The sequence below is a fragment of the Pan paniscus genome, chromosome 5 (assembly GCF_029289425.2).
Source record: "Pan paniscus chromosome 5, NHGRI_mPanPan1-v2.0_pri, whole genome shotgun sequence".
Taxonomy (NCBI): domain Eukaryota; kingdom Metazoa; phylum Chordata; class Mammalia; order Primates; family Hominidae; genus Pan; species Pan paniscus.
In genome coordinates, this window is record NC_073254.2 from 45,564,346 (window position 1) to 45,589,088 (window position 24,743).

At 46.1% G+C, this 24,743-nt stretch overlaps 1 protein-coding gene across 1 annotated transcript in view; it reads left to right on the plus strand.

The window, feature by feature from the left end:
- Window positions 1-1,414: 1,414 nt before the first annotated feature.
- Window positions 1,415-24,743, plus strand: part of MUC22 (mucin 22) — a 28,961-nt gene continuing 5,632 nt past the window's right edge. The window contains exons 1-3 of the mRNA XM_034961719.3: window positions 1,415-1,460; window positions 5,239-5,670; window positions 20,238-24,479. Of these exons, the coding sequence (XP_034817610.3) occupies window positions 5,601-5,670; window positions 20,238-24,479 (4,312 nt within the window). The 5' untranslated portion in view covers window positions 1,415-1,460; window positions 5,239-5,600. The remainder of the gene's footprint in view (window positions 1,461-5,238; window positions 5,671-20,237; window positions 24,480-24,743) is intronic.

Below are 24,743 nucleotides of genomic sequence, written 5' to 3' on the forward strand. Positions count from 1 at the left end.
ATTTTGGCATGTGTTAAGATGTTATTTACGCAGATACACTGTAGAATGAAGTAACAGGAGTAATAAAAACTTCTTTTTTTCTTTTTTTAACAATCTCTTCTCTTCCATCCACTCTTTAAAAAGGCATCCCTCTTGAAGGAGTATCTCATGAGATTGGAGCAAGAGCAGAATCAGCAGAAAGAATAGAGGAAGCAGTGGCTTATTTAACCAAGGAGAAAAATCCCATGGCAGCCAACCCACCTTATCTGTCTGTCTGCCTATTTTAGAATATTCAAGATTTGTCAACAACTTGCTGGGACAAAGCAATGTGCTATGAAGCACACTTCCCTGAATTGTACACCATTTTCTGTAAGGGGAAAGAGCTTCCTGTTCACTAGTTTCTGGGTTTAGGTAACAATTGTGTATTTGGCATGATTTCAAGGAGAAAGATGTTGTAAGCTCCAACTGATTAATGTTACACCTTAAGATAAAAGACACATAGAGAGGCCATACGGCATGTCAGCTAAGAGCACAGATTGTGGAGCTCGAATTTCTGGTTTCAAATCCAATTTCATTGTGACTTTCCACAAATTCCTTAATTCTTCTGGGTCTCAGTTTCCATATTTGTAAACATGAGAGTGAAAATAGTACCCACTTCACGGGGTTATTGTGAAGCCTTAGAATAGTCCTGCATTTCGTAAGCGCTCTGTAAGTTGTGTTATTTTTAAAATGTTAGGTAAGTTGGCCAAGCGAGGTGGCTCATGCCTGTAATTTCAGCACTTTGGGAGGCGGAGGCGGGTGGATCACCTGAGATCAGGCTTTTGAGACCAGCCTGACCAACATGGTGAAACCCCATCTCTACTAAAAATACAAAAACTAGCTGGCGTGGTGGCAGGCACCTGTAGTCCCAGCTACGTGGGAAGCTGAGGCAAGAGAATAGCTTGAACCTGGGAAGTGGAGGTTGCAGTGAGCCGAGATTGCATCACTGCACTCCAGCCTGGTCGACAGAGCCAGACTCCATCTCAAAAAAATGAAAAATAAAAAATGTTAGGTAAGTTAATGATTCATATTTTCTTGAAAATATGGAAAAACATATCATAAAAGAAGCATTTTTGCTTAATTCACCAAAAAGTTACTGGGGGCTATAAATTGAACACAGAGTCTTACAAGGCACAGGAAATTTTTTAGAAGTTTATAAACATATCTTTTGATGCAGAGGAGTATGACAGGGTGATCAATAAAAGCTTTTCAAGCAAAAAATTATTACAGACCATATGACATCCCGGAAAAGACAAAACTATAAAGGCAGTCAAGAGTCAATGGTTGCCAGGGGTTACGAGGGTGGGGTGATGAATAGGTGGAGCACAGAGGATTCTTAGGGCGTGAAACTACTCTATATGATACCACAATGGTGGATGCCTGTCATTGTACGTTTGTCAAAACCCATAGAATATACAAGAGTAAACCCTGACGTCAACGAGGTGGGGAGGTTGTGCTTGCGTAGGGGCAGGGAGTCTATGGGACCTCTGTACTTTCCACTTAATTTTGCTGTGAACCCAAAACTGCTCTAAGAGATAAGGTTTATTAATTAGACATACTGTTATATATATATAGCAGTAGAATATTTATGTTACTGGTATTTAATATGATATATGGAGAGAGACCAGTAGAATAATATGGGGAAAGTAAAATGGAACTATAAGTTCATAGAGCAGGAGGAACCATTTAAAAACCTAGACTATTGAGGAAGAGCTTGCTTATATGTTATTCAAAAGGATAATGGAAGCTAGGTGCAGTGGCTCACGTCTGTAATCCCAGCACTTTGGGAGGCTGAGGTGGGAGGATTGCTTGAGCTCAAGAGTTCAAGAGCAGCCTGAGCAATATAGTGAGACCCCCCCCATCTCTTAAAGTAAAATAAAATTTAAAAAAAGGATAATGATGAGTATTGAGATGCTGCTAGTGTTTAGAGTCTACTGGAAACATTTTAAAGAGTAGTAAAAACTTTTATTATTTCAATGTCTACATTTACAATATGGTAGAAATTACATTCTTTGCAATAATTAAATGTATGATAAAAAATTTAGATTAAACATGGACAGAGGAGGGAAAACAGCTTTTCAAAATTGTTTTTGAACGTATACACAACAGAAAATTTGAAGATGGGCACTCAAGCACATAGGACATTTCTACACAAATGGTGGCTCCAGATAGCTGAAGAAGCTTAAGCAGCCGTAGGAGAGATCTCCAAATCCAGGGACGGTGGCCACCATCAGAGTGGTCCGTTTGTGGGAAAATGGGTCACAGACATAGACCATATCGGGCTATATTTCACAGAAAATCTTCTTCTTTTTGTTACTTTCTGATAAACTATATGCTATATGGAAGGTACCATTGAGACTCCTTGTGATGAAAATAACTCTACTTGAATTGGGGATAAACTAAAATTAGAAGGGAAAGCAGACCCCTTGTCCAGCCAGGTTGAAGAAAATCTAAGCCGGTACAGTGTGAGGCTGAGAGAGATGGCAGCGAGAATCTGGAACACAGGCCTTTCCTAAATCAAACTTTCAGCACAGGTCATTCAAGGGCGAATTTCAAATCTATGCTATGTTTATAAATTGTGTACTCTACGTAATTGCCAGGTCCCTGGAATTCCCTACTCTGTGCGAAACTAATCTCTTACTCTCTAAAACAAACCCAAGTCCTAAGCCCACAACCCCTGTTTGCTCTTTCCTTCCTAGTCATCAGAACCCTCATGACTCAGACTCTCCAAGGAGGCATTTAAAAAAATGATCTCAGACCAGTCAGCTCCACTCGAGCAACCTGCTCTTAACTCATTAATTTTCCCGACATGTCCCTTATGATGACTCGTCCATCTGTTTTTCAAATTCCACATAGCTGGGCCTCTGTAGCTTTGTGGTTTTATATTCCGCATACTTTCTAACAGTGACAGCTCCAGAATTTCTATGTCAGATGAAGTTGGGAACAGGCAGTCTGGTTGGAGGAAGATTTTCAGGGGCCAGACTCAAAGTCCTGTTTGGACATGACAACCTCCTTTTATAATGGCAAAGAGCACAGGCTCTGCAGCTGGACTGATAGTTTAATTCCTGACTCCATCACTTATTAACTTTGTGAGTTTGGCCAAATTACTTGACTTCTCCATGGTTTAGTTTCCTTATTTGTAAAATGAAGACAATGGTAGTACTGTGTCTCAGAGTCGTTGGATGCCAATGCAGGATCCCAGTGACCAGACGGGACGAGAGGGAGCTCAGGAGAGACCAGCTTGAAGGGCCGAAGTCTTGTTCCCACACTGCCAGTAGGAGGCATAAACTCCCCCTCAGAGGACGTGCAGGAAAGAAGTGGAGGGGAGAGCCCTTGAAATGGGGAAAACAGTCCTGAGAGGGGCATTAAATTTCATATGGCCAAGTATTTACCCAAAAGAGACCTGAAACATTGTTTTCTTTTTCTTTTCTTTTTTTTTTTTTTTTTGAGACGGAGTCTCTGTCACCCGGGCTGGAGTGCAGTGGTGCGATCTTGGCTCACTACAACCTCTGTCTCCCGGGTTCAAGCAATTCTCCTGCCTCAGCCTCCCAAGTAGCTGGGATTACAGGCACCCGCCACTACGCCCAGCTAATTTTTTTTATTTTTATTTTTATTAGAGATGGGGTTTCACCATGTTGATCAGGCTGGTCTCAAACTCCTAACCCGCCCGCCTTGGCTTCCCAAAGTGCTGGGATTACAGGTGTGAGCCACCAAAATTTTTTTCTTATTGTTTTTAATTCTCCCCCCAAGCTTACTGAGGTAAAATTGACAAATAAAAATTATATGTTTTCAGCGTGTACAATGTGTTGATTTGATGAGTATACATTGTGAAATAATTACCACTATCAAACTAATGAACACATCACCAACACATATTTACCATTTCTTTTCTGTGTGTGTTAGCAAATTTCAGATAGACAATACAATATTGTTAATTATAGTCTCCATGTGATTAAAGTTCCAGAACTCATTCTTCTTATAACTGAAAGTTTGTACCCTTGACTGTTGTTTTTAATCTTTAAATTGAGGCTTAAAATATATGCAGTAAAATGTGCAGAGTGGACACATAAGTGCTCAAGTCGTCAAATTTTATTTAATTCTTTAATGTATTTATTTTGAAGAAATAGAGACAGGGTCTTGCTATGTTGCCTAGACTGCTCTTGAACTCCTGGGCTCACACAATCCTCCCACCTCAGCCTCTCAAGGTGTTGGGATTACAGGCATGAGCCACCGCACCCGGCCAATTGTTGAATCTTAACACATGCATACACTCACCTACCCACTTTCCAGATCAAGATGTGCCGCATTCTCATCACCCCAGAAGCCTCCCCTGCCTCCTCCCCATCAGTGCCACCCTAGAGGTAGCCAGTATTTTGACTTTAATCATCATCAGTTGATTTTTCCATGTACTTGACTTTCATATAATTAGAACCATACAGTATGCCTTCCAAAAGAGACACTTTTAAAAGAAAATGAAATTTCATCACCAATATTTGGCAAGCTTATACCCATATCCTCATTTCCAACCCCAGGCTTCCCTGCCATTGGTGGGAAAGAGAGTCTGGAAACTGAGTTGGGTGAGTTATAGCAAGCCAAACTACATTTTTCCTTGCATATCTGAATTATACGGGGTAAATTTCAATCAACTGCTAGTTGTGAGCCTAGAAATAGGGACGCAGGTGAGTCAGGGTCCCTGACCTATGCTTAAGAGCCATTGCCAAAGATTGACTTAGGGAAATGGGTAGTTCCATGCCCCATCCTCTTCCCTACTCACTTCCGCTTGATACTAGAAGTGAGACTCACTCAGTGTCCACTTTCCCCACCCTTGGAGAGCTCACAGGGAGTGGAGTGTATCACTCACGTAGCCACGTGCTGCTCTGCAGCTGGGAAGGAGCACTCTGGAGAAAGCCGGGCGTGTGTCCTGATGCTCTTCTCACCCTCCAAATCCCCAGCTTCCCCTAGATAGACTGCTATTGACCTTTACCATCCATTTGTTTCCTTTTCTTCTCTTCTTCCTTCTTTCTTCTACAAAGGCCTCCTGCTTTGAAAATGAGGCATACCCAGGGAAAACAGGTTTCAGGTCAGCTCTGGTTCAAAGGGTGGGTCCCTTCCACTCCGATAAGTTTGATCTCCTCATTCTGCCTCCCTCCCTGCCCCTCCTCATGTGTGCGCCCTCTGGTCTTGCCGACTCTGCTCTCTCCTCTGCCTTGATTCCTGTAGGGTACATCTCTCCAAACGGCCCTGCAGAAAGCACAGTGCGGAAATGCCCCTCCCTGGGGAGGGAGGACCCAAAGCTCTGGCCTCCCCTACTCAGTATCAGCTATAAATGCCACAGACACGTTTGCGAGGAAAAAAGAAGAAAAATAAGAAGCCAAACTGTGGAGCAATTTGGGGGCTCCCCCCAACCATGCCATCTGCCTACAAGGCTTACCCTGGCACTGGCTGGCCTTTGGGTCTTTTTGTGCAACTTTATTTTCTATCAAGGCCCAGGGGGTTTGTCCCTTGTCTCTCTGCCTCTTTGACCTATCCTTCCTTTGGAACCCAGGCATCTAAATGACAACTTCTATGTGCATCATTTAGAGATGAGAAGAGGAAATATCTCTCCTGCTTTCTGGTTCCTGTGGCTGCTTCTCTTTGGACTTCTGGGACCCAGTAAGTGACTTAGCAGTTAAGGAGGGAGAGGGGCATGGAGGCCACATAAGCCCTGAAGGAGATGGGGAATCCCCTGCCCAGGCATGACTCTTCTTCCAGAAACAATGATGATTCATTTTTTTTTTTTTTTTTTTGCCCATTTCTGCAAAAGCCAGTACTGATCCCAATTCCACTGACCATGATTCTGATGCTGTCTTAGAAGCAAATCTGTATTAGTCTCCCCCAGCTGTGGTTGTGAGCACAAGTGGTGGGGCGGTGGGGCGGTGCTGGGGAAATGGAGGGGGGTGAGATTTTACTTTCCTTTGTATCTTGGATAAAAGTTTTTTTTTTAACCGGAAAACTCTAGTTCCAATAGCATTCTTAATTCCAAATTAAAACCAGGATCTCAGTCTAAAGTCAAGTAAAAATCCTTCAATCCTTCTTTGTTTTTTTTCCATAGGTTATTTGGGTACAGGTGATATTTGGTTATGTAAGTTCTTTATTGGTGAATTGTGAGATTTTGGTGCACCCGTCACCAAGCAGTATACACTGCACCCACCCTATTTGTAGTCTTTTATCTCTCGTGCCTCCCCCGTCCTTCCTCCCTAGTGCCCAAAGTCCATTGTATCATTCTCATGCGTTTGAGTCCTCACAGCTTAGCTTCCACCTATCAGTGAGAACATACGATGTTTGGTTTTCCATTCCTGAGTAACTTCACTTAGAATAATAGTCTACAGTCTCATCCAGGTCACTGCAAATGCCATTAATTCATTCCTTTTTATGGCTGAGTAGTATTCCATCGTATATATATGCCAGTTTCTTTATCCACCGTTGATTGATGGGCATTTGGGTTCCATGACTTTGCAATTGTGAATTGTGCTGCTATAAACATGTGTGTGCAAGTGTCTTTTTTGTATAATGACTTCTTTTCCTCTGGGTAGATACCCAGTAGTGGGATTACTGGATCAAATGGTAGATCTACTTTTAGTTCTTTAAGAAATCTCCACACTGTTTTCCATAGTGACTGTACTAGTTTACATTCCCACTAGCAGTGTAGAAGTGTTCCCTGATCACTGCATCTACGCCAACATCTACTGTTTTTTGATTTTTTGCTTCAACCCTTCTTCGGATGCTGCCTGATTCCAAATCCATGTATAACCCCCTGAGAACTTCCCTGGTAGAAACAAACCGGAGTTCGGCCACTGAGGGGTTGGCTCTGACATTGGATCAGCAATGGCTGTGAAAGGAAACAGCCCAGGGGAGAAGTGAATTGGGCTCCGTGTGACTCCAATGGGCTGTCTGAGATAGTACTGTTCACTCCAGTCTTTGATTTCTTACATCAACATATCTTCCCTAATTATGAGACACCAGGTTAATTGGCTCATCCATTCCATTGCCTTTACTGTAGGATGGCTCGTCAAGAAGTGGAAGGTGCGGTTGAAAGAGAAGGTATAGGTTGGATGATGTGGGGGATTTGGAGTGCTTCCCCCTTCTTCCTCAGTATGCATCTGTTTCCTGCACCCCACTCTGGATTCGCTCCCTCGCCCGCTTCAGCACTTTCCTCGGCGTTCTTTTTCTTCTCTTTCCCCTTGCCTTCACCCTGAATGCTTCAACTGTTGTCTACCTACCCATGCCTTCCAGATCTGCCCGTCGCCTGTCCTAATCCTGAACTCCAGTCCTATCTGTCTGATTTTAAACAAGAGTCCCCTTACCTCAGAAGAAACTGTCATTCATGTAGTCATTCAACAAACATTTATAGAGCTCCTCCTCTGGGCCAGGCACTGCTGCGTGCTAGGCCATGGTGAGGAATGGAGTGGGAAATGCCATGGTCTTGACCCCCATGGAACACTTGGTCTACTGTAAAACATAGACTTAAATAATATTTCCAAACAAAAGGGAGCAAGTGTGCAAGGGCTGAAAGGCCCCTCCTCTTTTCCTACCACTAGATCTATAAAGTAACCAACGGTGTCTCCTGTAGCCCCATTACAGTGGATTAGCAAGGACCAACTCCTCCATCTGAACGCTGGGCGCCTTCTCACCCTCCTGCCGTCTCAGGGGCTTTGCTCAGTGCATTTCTCCTTCCCCTCCCATCTCACTTTACCTTTCTTGGGTCCTTTCCATCAGCATCCAAACAAGCTCAGTTCTGTATGCACAAGTATCATCCAAGGAGACGATTAAAAACTTGGGTTTCCAGGCCCTGACACCCCACCAAGCAAGATCTTGATTCAGTAAGCTTGGTGGGATGGCGTGGGTTCTTCAGACAGTGTGATCCCAGAGATCCCTGGACCAAACACTGAATGATGTCCATCCTAACGTCCCCGCATCACTCCTCAGCCACCACCTCTCCCTCCACTCTCCTCCTCACCCCCATTCTTTTTTTTTTTTTTGGAGATGGAGTGTGGCTCTGTCGCCCAGGCTAGAGTGCAGTGCTGCAATCTCGGCTCACTGCAACCTCTGCCTCCCAGGTTCAAGCGATTCTCCTGCCTCAGCCTCCTGAGTAGCTGGGACTACAGGCGCACACCGCCACGCCCAGCTAATTTTTTGTATTTTAGTAGAGACGGTGTTTCATTGTGTTGCCCAGGCTGGTCTCGAACTCCTGAGCTCAGACAATCTACCCACCTCGGCCTCCCAAAGTGCTGGGATTACGGGTGTGAGCCACCGGGCCCAGCCCCTCACCCCCATTCTTGAAGGACTTCCCCACACTTGCTATGTCACTTCTCACCTCCCACTCGTTTATTTTATTTTATTGTATTAGGTAATGGATGTAAGTAGTTCTGAAAAAGAAATACTTGTAGTCCTACAAGGCTTCTCATAAAACTTCAGCCCCTGATTCCCTTGCCCCAGTTGCTTCTTATTCTGAGTCCTGCTTCCCAGGGTTCCTGTTGGCATTTACGTTCATACTGCATTTATCTATTTATTTAGAGACAAGATCTCACTCTGTCACCCAGGCGGGAATGCAGAGACACCATCATAGCTCACTGCAGCCTGGTACTCCCGGGCTCAAGGGATCCTCTCACCTCAGCTTTCCAAAGCACTGGGATTACAGGCGTGAGCCATTGCACCCGGCCATAAATTCTCTTACTACCATTACTTCTTTGTTGGTTGAGGTTTTTTGGGTTTTTTTTCCTGCTTTGGGCATGATTTATTGTCTTCCTCCTAATGAAAAGAAAGATTTAGGTTAGACCACTCCCCCTACACACTTACTGTCTCACATTCCCGCTCACAATTCTCCCCAAATGACTGTATCAAATTTTTGGCGTTAAACTAGCATTTAGTGTTTACATTATGATAACTATAAATTTTACCTCTAGTAACATTTATAACTGGGTCATATAATTGCATTGTGATGACCATCCGTTCTTGTAATTTTTGTTTTTCTAGATATTAATAATAGCCTCATTTTTAAAATGTCCATAGTTTTCTTCATATATGTAATTAATTCATCCCAAAACCTCCACCAGAAGTATCCCTGTCTTTTCCATACACATGAGGCAATCTATCAGTTTCACTTTTTTCCCTTGAGCAATCCCATTTGGAAGCCTCTGTCCAACCAGAGCAATCCCATTTAGAAGCCTCTGTCCAACCAGTACTGGTTGCTTGCTAGGTCTCTTGTCCTGCAATCTGTATTCAGCAACATTCTGGAAATTCCCTTTTTTCCCTTGTAAATTCTTATCTTTTTTCTGGCTTTATTTTTCCATCTTTGAGCATCACTTTCTCTAGAAGCTTCCTGAGAGAGAGAGTTTATGGTGGGAAATTATTTTAAAACCTTATGCACTGTTAGGGTAATGCTAAGCTGCCGTAACAAGGAGATCCCGAAAGTGGCTTTGAAAAACAAGTTTATTTTTCTCCCTTGTACCAGTCCTAAGGTAAGTATTATAGGATGGTGGGAGCTCTGCTCCATGCAGTCATTCAGGGATCCTGGGTGAATATGGTTCTTCCATCTTCAACATATGGTTTCCAGTGTCATCATCATTTCAGCCCAAGGAGAGGGGAGAAAAACAGTATTTTGTATTATTTTATGATACAGTCAGTCAAAGTGCAGCCACAAGAGGAGAGGCTTACAGGCCCTAGAGACAGGAGGCATGGCACTGCCATGCGGGACCACCTGAGAAAGACACCAAGGTAGTCAGGAGGCAGAAGACAGGAGTGAAGGAAAGATTTATGTCTTTCCTTTTATTGGGGTTTCTGTGGGAAAGGCAAGGAAAGGCAGGGTGAACAGTTTAGGATTGGCTGGTTTGAATAATTCCTGTGTTCTTTGAGCTATATGGCTGATTACCACCTAGTTGCCTAGTACTTGGCTTTGGAATGACTAAGGCAGATAAATATTGTTTCCTGGAGTATATGGGCCAGATAGAGAAGCTATGGCTCTGGAATGGTTAATCTGCATATCAGCTCATGCTCCTGGCTGGGCCCTTTGCTACTTTTAAGAATTGGCTAGCCCTGGAAGGTCCTGTCTCTCCCTAGCTAGAAAAGTTTGTTAAGATGTCAAAACATGATAATATACAGAAATTAAAAATATATATACAAGCAGAAATCAAGGAATAGGTATTTACTCTTAAAGAAATGAAGTGGAAATTAATATGTATTCCTTCCCTTCAGGGGCCTCTGACTAGGGCTTAGACATGTAGCCCTACCTAGCTACAAGAGAGGTTGAGAAATGTAACTTAGCCATGTGCCCAGGAAGAAGAGAAAAATGGGCCCAGCTGTCCATAGACCTTATACGTCTGAAAATGTCTTATTCCACCCTCACATTTGACTCATAGTTTAGCTGGTTATAGAATTCTAGGATGGATATGATTTTTCTCAGGATTTTAAAGGCGTTGATCCACTATTCCTAGATTGTAGATTGTGAAGTCTGATATTTAGATTACTGACCTCTTGTAAAAGACCCATTCTTTTTCTTCTGGAGGATTTCAGATTTTTAAAACTACTGTTCTAAAATCTCATGATATGGTGTCATAGTATGGATTCTTTCATTGTGTTAGGAATTTGTACAGTAGAAAGTTGTATCAGTCAGTTCTGGGAAATTTTATTGCATTTTTTTCTTTGATAATTGCCTCTCGTCCATTTTCTCTGTTCTGTCTTTCTGAAAAAATCTTATAATTTGGATGTTTGACCTCCTGGGCTGACACTCTAATTTTCTTATATTTCTTCTTCTGTCTTCCAACTCTGTCGTTTTATTTTTCTTCTGGGGAGATTTCCTCAGCTTCTAAAGTCTTCAAATCCTTCTAGTGAATTTTGAGGTTTTTTTTTTTTTTCAAAGAGATCTTTTTTTCTCTACAACCATTTTTAAGATGGCATCTCTTACTTTTTTTTTTTTCGTGGGTGTTATACTTTCTCTTATATTGCTGAGGACATTTGAAGTTGGTTTTGCTGTTTGCATTGTCTCAGTTCTCTCTGGCTTTGCTTCATAGGGATATTTGTTTTGGTCTCTATATTTCAAGCTAGAGATTTTTCTCAAATATCTGGTAATCCCAGAATGTCCTTTGCATTTGAGTGAGGCACTAGTATGATGCCTGGAAGCTTTGTGAGCAGGGGTAGGGCCTGTCAACTGGTGGACTTAGCTTTAGGGTAATTTAGCACAGACGTGGCAGTTTTGATTGGGAAGATCCTCAAAATGTCAGTATCTAGTGTTGGCTAATTTCTTTCCACAAGAAGAATTCTCCAGATCCTGTCTAGAGCATACTAGCATAGCTGCTGAAGTGCTGGAAGCTGAGTAAGGGAATAGGTAATGTGGGTTTTACAGTTCAGGGTGTAAGCATTGCCTTAATTGCATAGTTTCAGTAAAACCTTTTGAGAGATGACAGGGTGCTGGCAGTCCTCGCTCAGTCTCGGAGCCTCCTCGGCCTTGCCACCCATTCTGGCTGCGCTTGAGGGGCCCTTCAGCCCCCCGCTGCACTGTGGGAGACCCTCTCTGGGCTGGCCGAGGCCGGAGCCAGCTCCCTCAGCTTTCAGGGAGGTGTGGAGGGAGAGGCACGGGCGGGAACCCGGGCTGCCTGCGGCACTTGCAGGCCAGCACTAGTTCCAGGTGGGCGTGGCCTCGGGGGGCCCCACACTCTGAGCCTCGGGCTGGCGTGGCCAGCACAGCCAGCCCCGGGCAGTGAGGAGCTTAGCACCCGGGCCAGCAGCTGTGGAGGGTGCGCCAGGTTCCCCAGCAGTGCCGGCGGGTGCTGCGCTCCAATTCTCGCCGGACCTCAGCTGCCTCCCTGAGGGGCACGGCTCGGGACCTGCAGCCCGCCATGCCTGAGCCTCCCCCATGCCGCCATGGGCTCCTGCGCAGCCAGAACCTCCCAGACGAGCGCTGCCCCTTGCTTTGCGGCACCCGGTCCCATAGACTGCCCAAGGGCTGAGGAGTGCTGGCGCACGGCGCGGGACTGACGGGCAGCTCCATCTGCGGCCCAGGTGCGGGATCCACTAGGTGAGGCCAGCTGGGCTCCTGAGTCTAGTGGGGACTTGGAGAACCTTTATGTCTAGCTAAGGGATTGTAAATACACCAATCAGCACTCTGTGTCTAGCTCAAGGTTTGTAAACACACCAGTCAGCACCCTGTGTCTAGCTAATCTGGTGGGGACTTGGAGAATCTTTACGTCTAGCTAAGGGATTGTAAATACACCAATCAACACCCTGTGTCTCGCTCAAGGTTTGTAAACATACCGATCAGCACCCTGTGTATAGCTCAAGGTTTGTAAATGCACCAATCAGTGCTCTGTGGGGACTTGGAGAACTTTTGTGTCTAGCTCAGGGATTGTAAACACACCAATCAGCACCCTGTCAAAACGGACCAATCAGCTCTCTGTAAAACAGACCAATCGCCGCTCTGTAAAGTGGACCAATCAGTAGGATGTGGGTGCCACCAGATAAGGGAATAAAAGCAGGCTGCCCTGAGCCAGCAGTGGCAACCCGCTTGGGTACCCTTCCATAGTGTGGAAACTTTGTTCTTTCACTCTTTGTGATAAATATTGCTGCTGCTCACTCTTTGTGAGTTCACGCTGCGTTTGTGAGCTGTAACGCTCACTGCGAAAATCTGCAGTTTCACTCCTGAGGCCAGTGAGATCACGAACCCACCAGAAGAAACGCCGAACACATCTGAACATCAGAAGGAACAAACTCAGGACACACCACTTGTAAGAACTGTGACACTCACGGCGAGAGTCCACGGCTTCATTGTTGAAGTCAGACCAAGAACCCACCAATTCCGGATACACTTTTACTCCTGCCTTCAGCAGTGCCTGGGATTACTGGTCTAGAGTTTCTTTGGTTTCAGTGTCTCCAGAGATCAAACCCTAAGGTGTTAAAAGGGAGAGAGGTGTATTCATCCAAGTCCTTGAGTGGAAAGAGTGATCTGGAGCTGAGAGACAGTTCCTAGCTACATTGTATTTCAACTATCCTTCCTGTATTTAGTCACATGCCACACCCAAATCTTCAGAGGAACCCAGTTGCAATTCCCGAATCTTTCCAGGATTCCACAGAATTAATAATCTACCAGTAGTTGACTTACTCTCACCCCCAATGGAGGCCTGTATGTTGAAGCTTTCTCTGTTGTGTTGGAGAGTTACCACTCATCTGCCTATTAACCTTCAAAAAAAATTAAATTAAATATTTCCTCTGCTGTTATCTCTCCATCCTTTGTCCTTGTGGAGGTATGTCTTTTGTTATTTCTCTACTTTTTATTCTATGAAATCCGTAAGCCTCCACATATACTTATTTATTCTTTTATTCATTCCAATTGGGGTCTACCCCATCATTCAAATCTGTTTTCAATAAACTAAACTCACTTCCATATTGTCTCTGAATCCAATGGACATGGCCCAGGCCATATCTTACTTGATCTCTCTGCAAAAATCAATTCAGCTAACTGCCATATTTTTCTAGAGCCTCTCTATTCTCTTGACTTCCTTGATTCACTTTTTAGAGTTTTCTTTCTGCCTTACTGGATGCTCCTTCTCAGTCTCATTCATTTGCATCTCCTCTTCTATCTGAATGATGCAGTGGCCAGAGCATGGTCCAGCGCCCTATTCTCCAACTATACTCTCCCAGACAAGTGATCTCAGTCAGCTTCATGGCTTTAAATACAATGTATATTTAAATGACTTCCAGTTTCACGTCTTTTGATCTGATTTCTCCTCTGAGAACTAAGTGCAGGTTTCCAACTGCCAACAGTCTCCTGGATATCTAATGGGCACAAAAAGTTCAAAGTCTAATATTTCCAACCTCCACTTCATCCCTATTCATTCAGATAAATAGAACTAATTTCCAACTCTGCGTAAGCCCCAAAGCTAGAAGTTGTTCTTAACTTCTTTTCGTGTCATCCACCACATGCAGCCTTTCAACACTTCCTATTGGTTCTACTTTTCTAATTTCAAAACATAGCTTGTATTCATCCACTGAAATGTATCTCCCCTGCTACCATCCTAGTTCAAGCAATAATTACTGCTCTTAATTTTTTCACTCTTGCCCTCCTACATGCCAGTTTTCACACAGCATCTTTTAAAAACATAAATCAGTTTTGTTTTCTACTTTCTCTTCCCTTCCTGAATGATTAAGCCCCAGATCATTAGGTGAGGCAGAGCAAAGCAGGTATCAGGGTTGGACAGGAGGGGAGACAGCAGTGGCCCAGAGAAAGATATAAGAAACTGAACTGGGCCGGGTGCGGTGGCTCACGCCTGTAATCCTAGCACTTTGGGAGGCTGAGGTGGGCAGATCACCTGAGGTCAGGAGTTCGAGGGCAGCCTGGCCAACATGGCAAAACTCTGTTTCTACTAGAAATACAAAAATCAGCTGGGTGTGGTAGCGCATGTCTGTATTTCCAGCTACTCAGGAGGCTGAGGCAGGAGAATCCCTTGAACCTGGGAGGTGGAAGTTGCAATGAGCCGAGATAGCACCACTGCACTCCAGCCTAGGTGACAGAGCAAGAAACTAAATTGGATGAAGTGGACTTCTCCACAGAGTGGCAGCCTGGCATGTTTTGTCAGAATCTTGTGAGGGTGAGAGGGAGTATGGGGTGGAGGGAGTATGGGCTGAAAATGAATGAATAGAATACCAGTGATTTTGTGAGACAATGTTTTGTCTACAATATGTGTAATTGAAGTTCCAGAAAAAAAGGGAACCGAAAACATGTTTAAAGAAATAGTAGCTGAAAAAATTAAATTTGATGAAAACTATAAACTCACAGATCCCAAGAACTCAACAAATATCAAGCAAAATAAACTTTAAAAAATCATACCAAAGTACAACATAATCAAATAACTAAAAATCAGTGATAAAAGGGAAATCCTAGAACGAGCTAGAAAAGACACATTGTATAGAGAGGAGCAAAGACAAGCATAACAGACTTCCTGTGAAAAACCATGACAACCAGAAGATAAAGAAGCAACATCATTAAAATACTGAAAGAAAAAAATACCTTATCAACCTAGAATTACACGGAGTAAGAATATTTTCAATATGAAGATGAAATGAAGGCTTTTCTAGACAAGCAAAAACTGGAAGACCTTGCCTCCTGGAGATTGACTTTTTTTTTTTTTTTGATACGGAGTTTCGCTCTTGTTGCCCCAGGCTGGAGTGTAATGGCACGATCTTGGCTCACTGCAACCTCCGCCTCCCGGTGAGAGGTGACAGCGTGCTGGCAGTCCTCAGAGCCCTCGCTTGCTCTCGGCACCTCCTCTGCCTGGGCTCCCACTTTGGCGGCACTTGAGGAGCCCTTCAGCCCACCGCTGCACTGTGGGAGTCCCTTTCTGGGCTGGCCGAGGCCAGAGCCGGCTCCCTCAGCTTGCAGGGAGGTGTGGAGGGAGAGGTGCGAGCGGGAACCGGGACTGTGCTCGGTGCTTGCGGGCCAGCTGGAGTTCTGGGTGGGCGTGGGCTTGGCGGCCCCGCACTCGGAGCAGCCAGCGGGCCCTGCAGGCCCCGGGCAGTGAGGGGCTTAGCACCCGGGCCAGTGGCTGCGGAGGGTGTACTAGGTCCCCCAGCAGTGCTGGGCCACTGGCGCTGCACTGGGTTTCTCACTGGGCCTTAGCTGCCTTCCCGTGGGGCAGGGCTGGGGACCTGCAGCCCGCCATGCCTGAGCCTCCCACCCCCTCCATGGGCTCCTGTGCGGCCGGAGCCTCCCCGACAAGCGCCGCCCCCTGCTCCACGGCGCCCAGTCCCATCGACCACCCACGGGCTGAGGACTGTGAGCGCATGGCGTAGGACTGGCAGGCAGCTCCACCTGCGGCCCCGGGGTGGGATCCACTGGGTGAAGCCAGCTGGGCTCCTGAGTCTGGTGGGGACGTGGAGAGTGTTTATGTCTAGCTTAGGGATTGTAAATACACCAATCAGCACCCTGTGTCTAGCTCAGGATTTGTGAGTACACCAAAGGACACTCTGTATCTAGCTGCTCTGGTGGGGCCTTCGAGAACCTTTATGTCTAGCTCAGGGATTGTAAATACACCAATCGGCACTCTGTATCTAGCTCAAGGTTTGTAAACACACCAATCAGCACCCTGTGTCTAGCTCAGGGTTTGTGAGTGCACCAATCGACACTCTGTATCTAGCTGCTCTGGTGGGGCCTCGGAGAACCTTTATGTCTAGCTCAGGGATTGTAAATACACCAATCGGCACTCTGTATCTAGCTCAAGGTTTGTAAACACACCAATCAGCACCCCGTGTTTAGCTCAAGGTTTGTGAGTGCACCAATTGACACTCTGTATCTAGCTGCTCTGGAGGGGCCTTGGAGGACCTTTGTGTCCATATTCTGTATCTAACTAATCTGATGGGGACATGGAGAACCTTTGTATGTAGCTCAGGGATTGTAAACGCACCAATCAGCACCCTGTCAAAACAGACCACTCAGCTCTACCAATCAGCAGGATGTGGGTGGGGCCAGATAAGAGAATAAAAGCAGGCTGCCCGAGCCAGCAGTGGCAACCTGCTTGGGTCCCTTTCCACACTGTGGAAGCTTTGTTCTTTTGCTCTTTGCAATAGATCTTGCTACAGCTCACTATTTGGGTCCACACTGTTTTTGTGATCTGTAACACTCACCATAAAGGTCTGCAGCTTCACTCCTGAAGCCAACGAGCCCACTGGGAGTAAGGAACAATTCCACATGCACGACCTTAAGAGCTGTAACACCGTGAAGGTCTGCAGCTTCACTCATGAGCCAGCGAGAGCACAAACCCACCAGAAGGAAGAAACTCTGAACACATCCGAACATCAGAAGGAACAAACTCCAGACATGCCACCTTAAAAGCTGTAACACTCACTGTGAGGGTCTGCGGCTTCATTCTTGAAGTCAGTGAGAACAAGAACCCACCAACTCCGGACACACTGGGTTCAAGCGATTCTCCTGCCTCAGCCTCTCGAGTAGCTGGGATTACAGGCATGTGCCACCATGCCTGGCTAATTTTGTATTTTTAGTACGGACGGGGGTTCTCAATTTTGGTTAGGCTGGTATCGAACTCCTGGTGATCTGCCTGCCTCTGCTTCCCAAAGTGCTGGGATTACAGGTGTGAATCGATGGGCAAGACATTTTTTTTTAAATGTAAAAGTTCTTCAGGAAGAAAAAATTTAGATCTATGCAAAAAGGAATGAAGTGTGCTGGAAATGATAAATATATGGGTAAAAATAAAATTTTTTTCATTTAAATTCTAATTAAAAGATAATATACTTGAGTAACAATGAATTATGAGGCTTATATGTAGACATAAAATGTATGACAACAGTGGTACAAGGGATAGAAAAAGGAAATGGAAGTGTACAGTGTTGAGACTCTCATGCCTTTACATGAAGAGGAATGAGCTCACTGAGAGGTAGACAGTGATAAAGGTGTATATCGTAAATCCTAGAGCAATGGCACACAAATAAGAATGATATTTAATAAGCTAATGGTGGAAATAAAATGGGGTCAAAATGACTCAGGTCATGGTGCAGCGGCTTAGGCCTGTAATCCCAGCCCTTTGGGAGGCTGAGGCAGGTGGATCACTTGAGGCCAGGAGTTAGAGACCAGCCTGGGCAACGTGGTGAAACCCTGTCTCTACTAAAAATACAAAAATTAGCTGGGCGTGGTGGCACATGCCTGTGGTTCCAGCTACTCAGGAGGCCGAGGCAGGAGAATCACTTGAACCTGGGAAGTGGAATTGGCAGTGAGCTGAGATCCCGTCACTGCACTCCAGCCTGAGTGACAGAACAAGACGCTCAAAAAACGAAACAAAACAAAAAACAAAATACTGGGTTAATTAAAAAAAAAAAGTAGGCGAAAAATGGAGGAAAAGGAAAGAAGAACAGATGAGAAAAATAGAAAACAAATATGAAGACTATTAAATTCAGGGCCAGCTACAGTGGTTCACACTTGTAATTCCAGCACCTTTTGGGGCTGAGGCAGGAAGATTACTTGAGCCCAGGAGTTCGAGACAAGCCCAGGCAACATAGGGAGACCCCATCTTTACAAGAAATAAAAATTAAAAAGTAATTAGCCAGGCATCATGACTCGTGCCTGTGATCCTAGATAGTTTGGAGGCTGAGGCAGGAGGATTTCTTGAGCTTAGAAAGTCAAGGCTGCAGTCAGCCGTGATTGTGCCACTGCATTACAGCCTGAGTGACAGAGCAAGACTCTGTCTCTAAAAAAGAATCAGACCCAATGTATTTATAATTACATTAAATGTATATGGTCCAGACACCACAATTAAAAGGCAGAGATTGACACATTGGTTAAAAAAGAAAGCCCCAAATAAATAATATTCAACCAAGAAATACATTTTCACTAACTATAACTACAAATAGGGTAAACAATAGGATAAAAATAAGAGGAAGAAAGATACGACCATACTGTATGTTAGCCATGCTAACATCAATTTAAAAAAAAATTGAGTGACTATTTCAAAATCAGACAAAATAGGCTTAAGAAGAGGTATATTATTAGGGATAAAGAGAGACATTTCATTATTATAATCACAACACAATATTTACTAACTACAAAGGGAGAAAAACCAGCCTGGATACACCTTAATCAAGTAATCCAAGAGAACATCATCAATGATGGGACACATTGATATTATCTGTCACCTGATAGTATGCAAAGAGAAGAATACAGCATCACTTCAGTGGTTTTCCTGGCAAAGATTAATAACATGAGCCTAATCATGATGAAACATTACAAAAACTCAGTTTAAGGAAAATTCTATAAAATAATTGACCTGTAATCTTCAAAGGTTAAAAGTTATGAAGATCAAAGGAAGACTGAAGAACTGCACCAGACTGAAGAAGACTAAAGAGACAGAACAACGAAAAACAACACACGATTCTGAATTGAACTGGTTTACTATTAAAGACATTATTAGAACAACTAACAAAACTTGAAAGGGATCTAAGGATCAGGTGGCAGCAATATATTCATGTGAATTGCTTGATCTTGATGGCTGTATTATGGTTGCGTATGAGAATATATAAAGTACTGAAGGATAATGAGACATCAGGTTACCAAGTAACTCCCAAATGATTCAGGGAAAAGGGTTCTTTGTGTTATACTTGTTACAAAAGAATTTGTGATTTTTTTTCAAAATAAAAACAAAGAGAAATTAACCAGAGTATGTTATTCCAGTGGGTCTTCATTGTATTTGAGATGAAATTTAACCTTTCTACCATGGTATTTTGCTAAACTCTGAGCATACCCCTGTCAGCAAAAGAAATGTGGGCTTATGTTCTTGTAAAGAAGAGAGTTTAGAATATAAAGAATGTAAATACACCTTTGGGTTATGTGTTGTTAAAAAGGCAGGGGTCCTGCTTCAGAGATTATGGTTAGAAAAGGTCTCTCTACCGCCTCGTTTTCTCCTTCAGTAACTACATTCCAGCCATCCTGGTCTCCTATTTATTCATGAATCACATCGAGCTCATTAACAACTCAGGGTATTTGTACTTATGCTATCAATCTGTGATGTCCTTCTCCTGGCCTTTCAAATTGCTGCCTTCTTTTTTTTTTTTTTTTTAAGATGGAGTTTTGCCCTTGTTGACCAGGCTGGAGTGCAGTGGTGCAATCTTGGCTCACCGCAACCTCCGCCTTCCGGTTCAAGTGATTCTCCTGCCTCAGCCTCCTGAATAGCTGGGATTATAGGCATGCGCCACCATGCCTGGCTAATTTTGTATTTTTAGTAGAGATGGGGTTTCTCCATATTGGTCAGGCTGGTCTTGAACTCCCGACCTCAGGTGATCCGCCTGCCTCGGCCTCCCAAACTGCTGGGATTACAGGCTTGAGCCGCTGCGCCCAGCCCAGATGGCTGCCTTCTTATCCTTCGGATCTCAGTTCATATGTCAGTTCCTCAGAGAGACCTTTTCTGACTCCAGTATCGAAAGCAGCACCACTGCTTTCTTTAACAGCACTTAAGCCAATGTGTATTTGTATTTTATGTTGTAGCTCTCTTCTTTACTAAATTATAAGCCCGTATCTCTTTTGCTGACAGGAGTATGCCCAGAGTTTAGTAAAATACCAGGTACATGTTAAGCCCTCAATAACTGAATAAATAAATGAATAAGCAGTACTGAGTATATGTGAAAGTAACACTATACTAAACCTGCAAATTCATCTTTAACCCATTCCCACCCTTATTTGTTCTCCACCTCAGGCTCTGAGAATACCACAGCCTTCACAAAAGGCTCTGACACCACCACAGCCTCCATCACAGGCTCTGAGACCACCATGGCCTCCACCATGGCCTCTACTACGGCCTTAACTACAGGCTCTAAGATCACCACAGACTCTACCACAGGCTCTGAGACAACCTCAGCCTCCACCATGGCTTCTACTGCAGCCTTCACCACAGGCTCTGAGACCAACACGGCCTCCACCACAGACTCAGGGACTACTATAGCCTCCACTAGGACCTTCACCACAGGCTCTGACACAACCACAGCCTCCACTGCAGGCTCTGAAACTATCGTGGCCTCCACCACAGTCTCTGGGACCACAACAACCTTTACTGTAGCCTCCACTACAGTCCCTGAGACTACCATGGCCTCCAGCACAACCTCCACTGCAGGCTCTGAGAAAACGATGGCCTCCTCCATAATTTCTGAGACCACCATGGCCTCCACCACAGGCTCTGAGACTGCCACAGTCTCTACCACAGGCTCTGAGACCATCACCACCTCCACTGCAAGCTCTGAGGCCACTAAAGTCTCTACCACAGGCTCTGAAACCACCACAGCATCTACTGCAGGTTCTGAGACCACCACTACCTCCACCTCCACGGCAGGCTCTGAGGCCACCACAACCTCAACTGCAGACTCCAAGGTGATCACAGCATCCAGCAAGAGCTCTGAGACCACTGTGGCCCCCACTGCAGGCTCTAACACCACCACAGCCTCTACCACAGGCTCTGAGACCACAACAATCCTGATTAAAGCCTCTGAGACCACCACAGCCTCTACAGCAGGTTCTGAGACCACCACCCCCTCCCCCACAGGCTCTCAGACCACCATAGTCTCTATTTCAGGCTCTGAGATCACCACCACCTCCATGGCAGGATCCGAGACCACCACAGTCTCTAGTGCAGGCTCTGGGACCACCACAGCTTCTACGGCAGGCTCTGAGACCACCATCTCCACTGCAGGCTCTGAGACCACTACAGTCTCTATCACAGGCACTGAGACCACCATGGTCTCCGCCATGGGCTCAGAGACCACCACAAACTCTACTACAAGCTCTGAGACCACTGTCACCTCTACTGCAGGCTCTGAGACCACCACAGTCTCCACCATGGGCTCTGAGACCACCACAGCCTCTACTGCAGATTCTGAGACCACTGCAGCCTCTACCACAGGCTCTGAGATGACCACAGTCTTCACTGCAGGCTCGGAAACCATCACACCCTCTACTGCAGGCTCAGAGACCATCACAGTCTCTACTGCAGGCTCTGAGACCACTACAGTCTCCACCACAGGCTCTGAGACCACAACAGCCTCTACTGCACATTCTGAGACCACTGCAGCCTCCACCATGGGCTCTGAGACCACCAAAGTCTCAACTGCAGGCTCTGAGACCACAGTCTCCACTGCAGGCTCTGAGACCACTGCAGCCTCTACTGAAGATTCTGAAACCAACACAGCATTTACTGAAGATTCTGAGACTACCACAGCCTCTACTACAGGGTTTGAGACAACCGCAGCCTCTACTACAGGCTCTGAGCCTACCATGGCATCCACCATGGGCTCTGAGACCACTATGGCCTCTACCATAGGCCCTGAGACCACGAAGGTCTCCACTGCAAGCTCTGAGGTGACCACAGTCTTTGCTGCAGGCTCTGAGACAATCAGAGCCTCTACCATAGGCTCTGAGACCACCACAGTCTCTACCACAGGCTCTGAGACCACCACAGCCTCCACCATGGGCTCTGAGACCAGCACAGATTCTACCACAGGCTCTGAGACCACCACAGCCTCTACTGAAGGCTCTGAGACCACCACAGCTTCCACTGCAGGCTCTGAGGCCACCACAGTCTCTACTGAAGGCTCTGAGGCCACTACAGTCTCCACCACAGGCTCTGAGACCACTACAGTTTCTACCACAGACTCAGAGACCACCACCACCTGTACTGAAGGCTCTGAGATGACTGCAGTCTCCACCACAGTCTTTGAGACCACCACAGCCTCTACTGAAGGCTCTGAGACCACAATAGCCTCTACTTCAGACTCTGAGACCACCACAGCTTCTACTGAAGGTTCTGAGACCACTACAGTCACTACCGCAGGCTCTGAGACCAAAACAGCCTATACTACAGGCTCTGAGACCACCACAGCCTCTACTACAGGCTTGGAGACCACCACAGTCTTTACCATAGGCTCTGACACCACCACAGCCTCTACTGAAGGCTCTGAGACCACTGCAGTCTCTGCCACAGGCTCTGAGACCACCACAGTCTCTACTGAAGGCTCTGAGAACACTACAGTCTCCACCACAGGCTCTGAGACCACTACAGTTTCCACCACAGGCTTGGAGACCATCACCACTTCCACTGAAGGCTCTGAGATGACTACAGCCTCCACCACAGGCGCTGAGACCACCACAGACTCTACTGAAGGCTCTGGGACCACCACAGCCTCCACTGCAGGCTCTGAGACCACCACAGCCTCTACTACAAGCTCTGAGACCACCACAGCCTCTACTGAAGGCTCTGAGACCACTACAGTCTCCACCACAGACTCTGAGACCACCATGGTCTCTACCACAGGCTCTGAGACTACCATCACCTCTACTGAAGGCTCTGAGACCACTACAGTATCTGCCACAGGCTCTGAGACCACCACAGTCTCTACTGAAGGCTCTGGGACCACTACAGTCTCCATCACAGGCTCTGAGACCACTAAAGTTTCTACCACAGGTTCAGAGACCACCACCACTTCTACTGAAGGCTCTGAGATTACTACAGCCTCCATCACAGGCTCTGAGACCACCTCAGCCTCTACTACAAGCTCTGAGACCACCATGGCATCCACCATGGGCTCTGAGACCACTATGGCCTCTACCATAGGCTCTGAGACCACCAAGGTCTCCACTGCAAGCTCTAAAATGACCACAGTCTTCATTGAAAACTCTGAGACCACCGTAGCCTCTACCACAGCCTCTGAGACCACCACAGTCTCCACTGCAGGCTCTGAGACCATCCCAGCCTCTACAGCAGGCTCTGAGACCACCATCACCACCTCTACTGAAAGCTCTGAGACCACTACAGCCTCTATTGAAGGCTCTGAGACCACCACAGCCTCTACTGAAAGCTCCGAGACCACTACAGTCACTACCACAGGCTCTGAGACCACCACGGCCTCTACTGAAGGCTCTGAGACCACCACAGCCTCTACTGAAGGCTCTGAGACCACCACAGTCACTACCACAGGCTCTGAGACCACCACCGCCTCTACTGAAGGCTCTGAGACCACTACAGCCTCTACTGAAGGCTCTGAGACCACCACAGCCTCTACTGAAGGCTCTGAGACCACTACAGTCTCCTCCACAGGCTCTGAGACCACCACAGTCTCTACCACAGGCACTGAGACTACCATCACCTCTACTGAAGGTTCTGAGACCACTACAGTCACTACCGCAGGTTCTGAGACCACATTAGTCTATACCACAGGCTCTGAGACTACCACCAGCTCTACTGAAGGCTCTGAGACCACCACAGTCTCTACCACGGGCTCTGAGACCACCACAGCCTCTACCGCAGATTTGGAGACCACCACAGTCTCCACCTCAGGCTCTGGGACCACCACAGCCTCTACTGCAGGCTCTGAGACCACAACAGTCTATACCACAGGCTCTAAGACTACCACCGCCTCTACTGAAGGCTCTGAGGCCACTACAGTTTCTTCCACAGGCTCTGAGACCACCACAGCCTCTACCACAGGCTCTGAGATGACTACAGTCTCTACCACAGTCTCTGAGACCACCACAGTCTCTACCATAGGCTCTGAGGCCACCACATCCTCTGCTGCAGGCTCTGAGGCCACCACCACCTCTACTGAAGGCTCTGAGACCACCACAGCCTCCACTGCAGGCTCTGAGACCACCACAGCCTCCACTTCAGGCTCTGAGACCAACACAGCCTGTACCACAGGTTCTGAGACCTCCACACCCTCCAGTGCAGGCTCTGAGACCAACACTGCCTTCATCATAGGCTCTGAGACCTCCATAGCTTCCACTGCAAGCTTGGAGCCCACTGAAACTTCCCTCACAGGCTCTGAGACCACCACAGTCTCTATCACAGCTTCTGGGGCCACTGCAGCCTCCACCACTGTCTCTTCCACCACTTTTGTACCCACCAAGGCCACTGACGTTTCTATCCAGCCCATCACCAACAAACCTATGTCAGGTACTAACCCCCATGTCTTCTTTGAGCCCACATATTTTAACTCCAGTGGCAATCACCAGCTGTTCACCTGTTTCTATCATCTCTGCCCTGGTTCAAGTCAAGCCAGCACACAGTTAGATATAATTTCCTCTTCTAGGCTGGGCGCGGTGGCTCATGCCTGTAATCCCAGCACATTGGGAGGCTGAGGAGAGCGAATCACGAGATCAGGAGATTGAGACCATCCTGGCTAACACGGTGAAATCCAGTCTCTACTAAAAATACAAA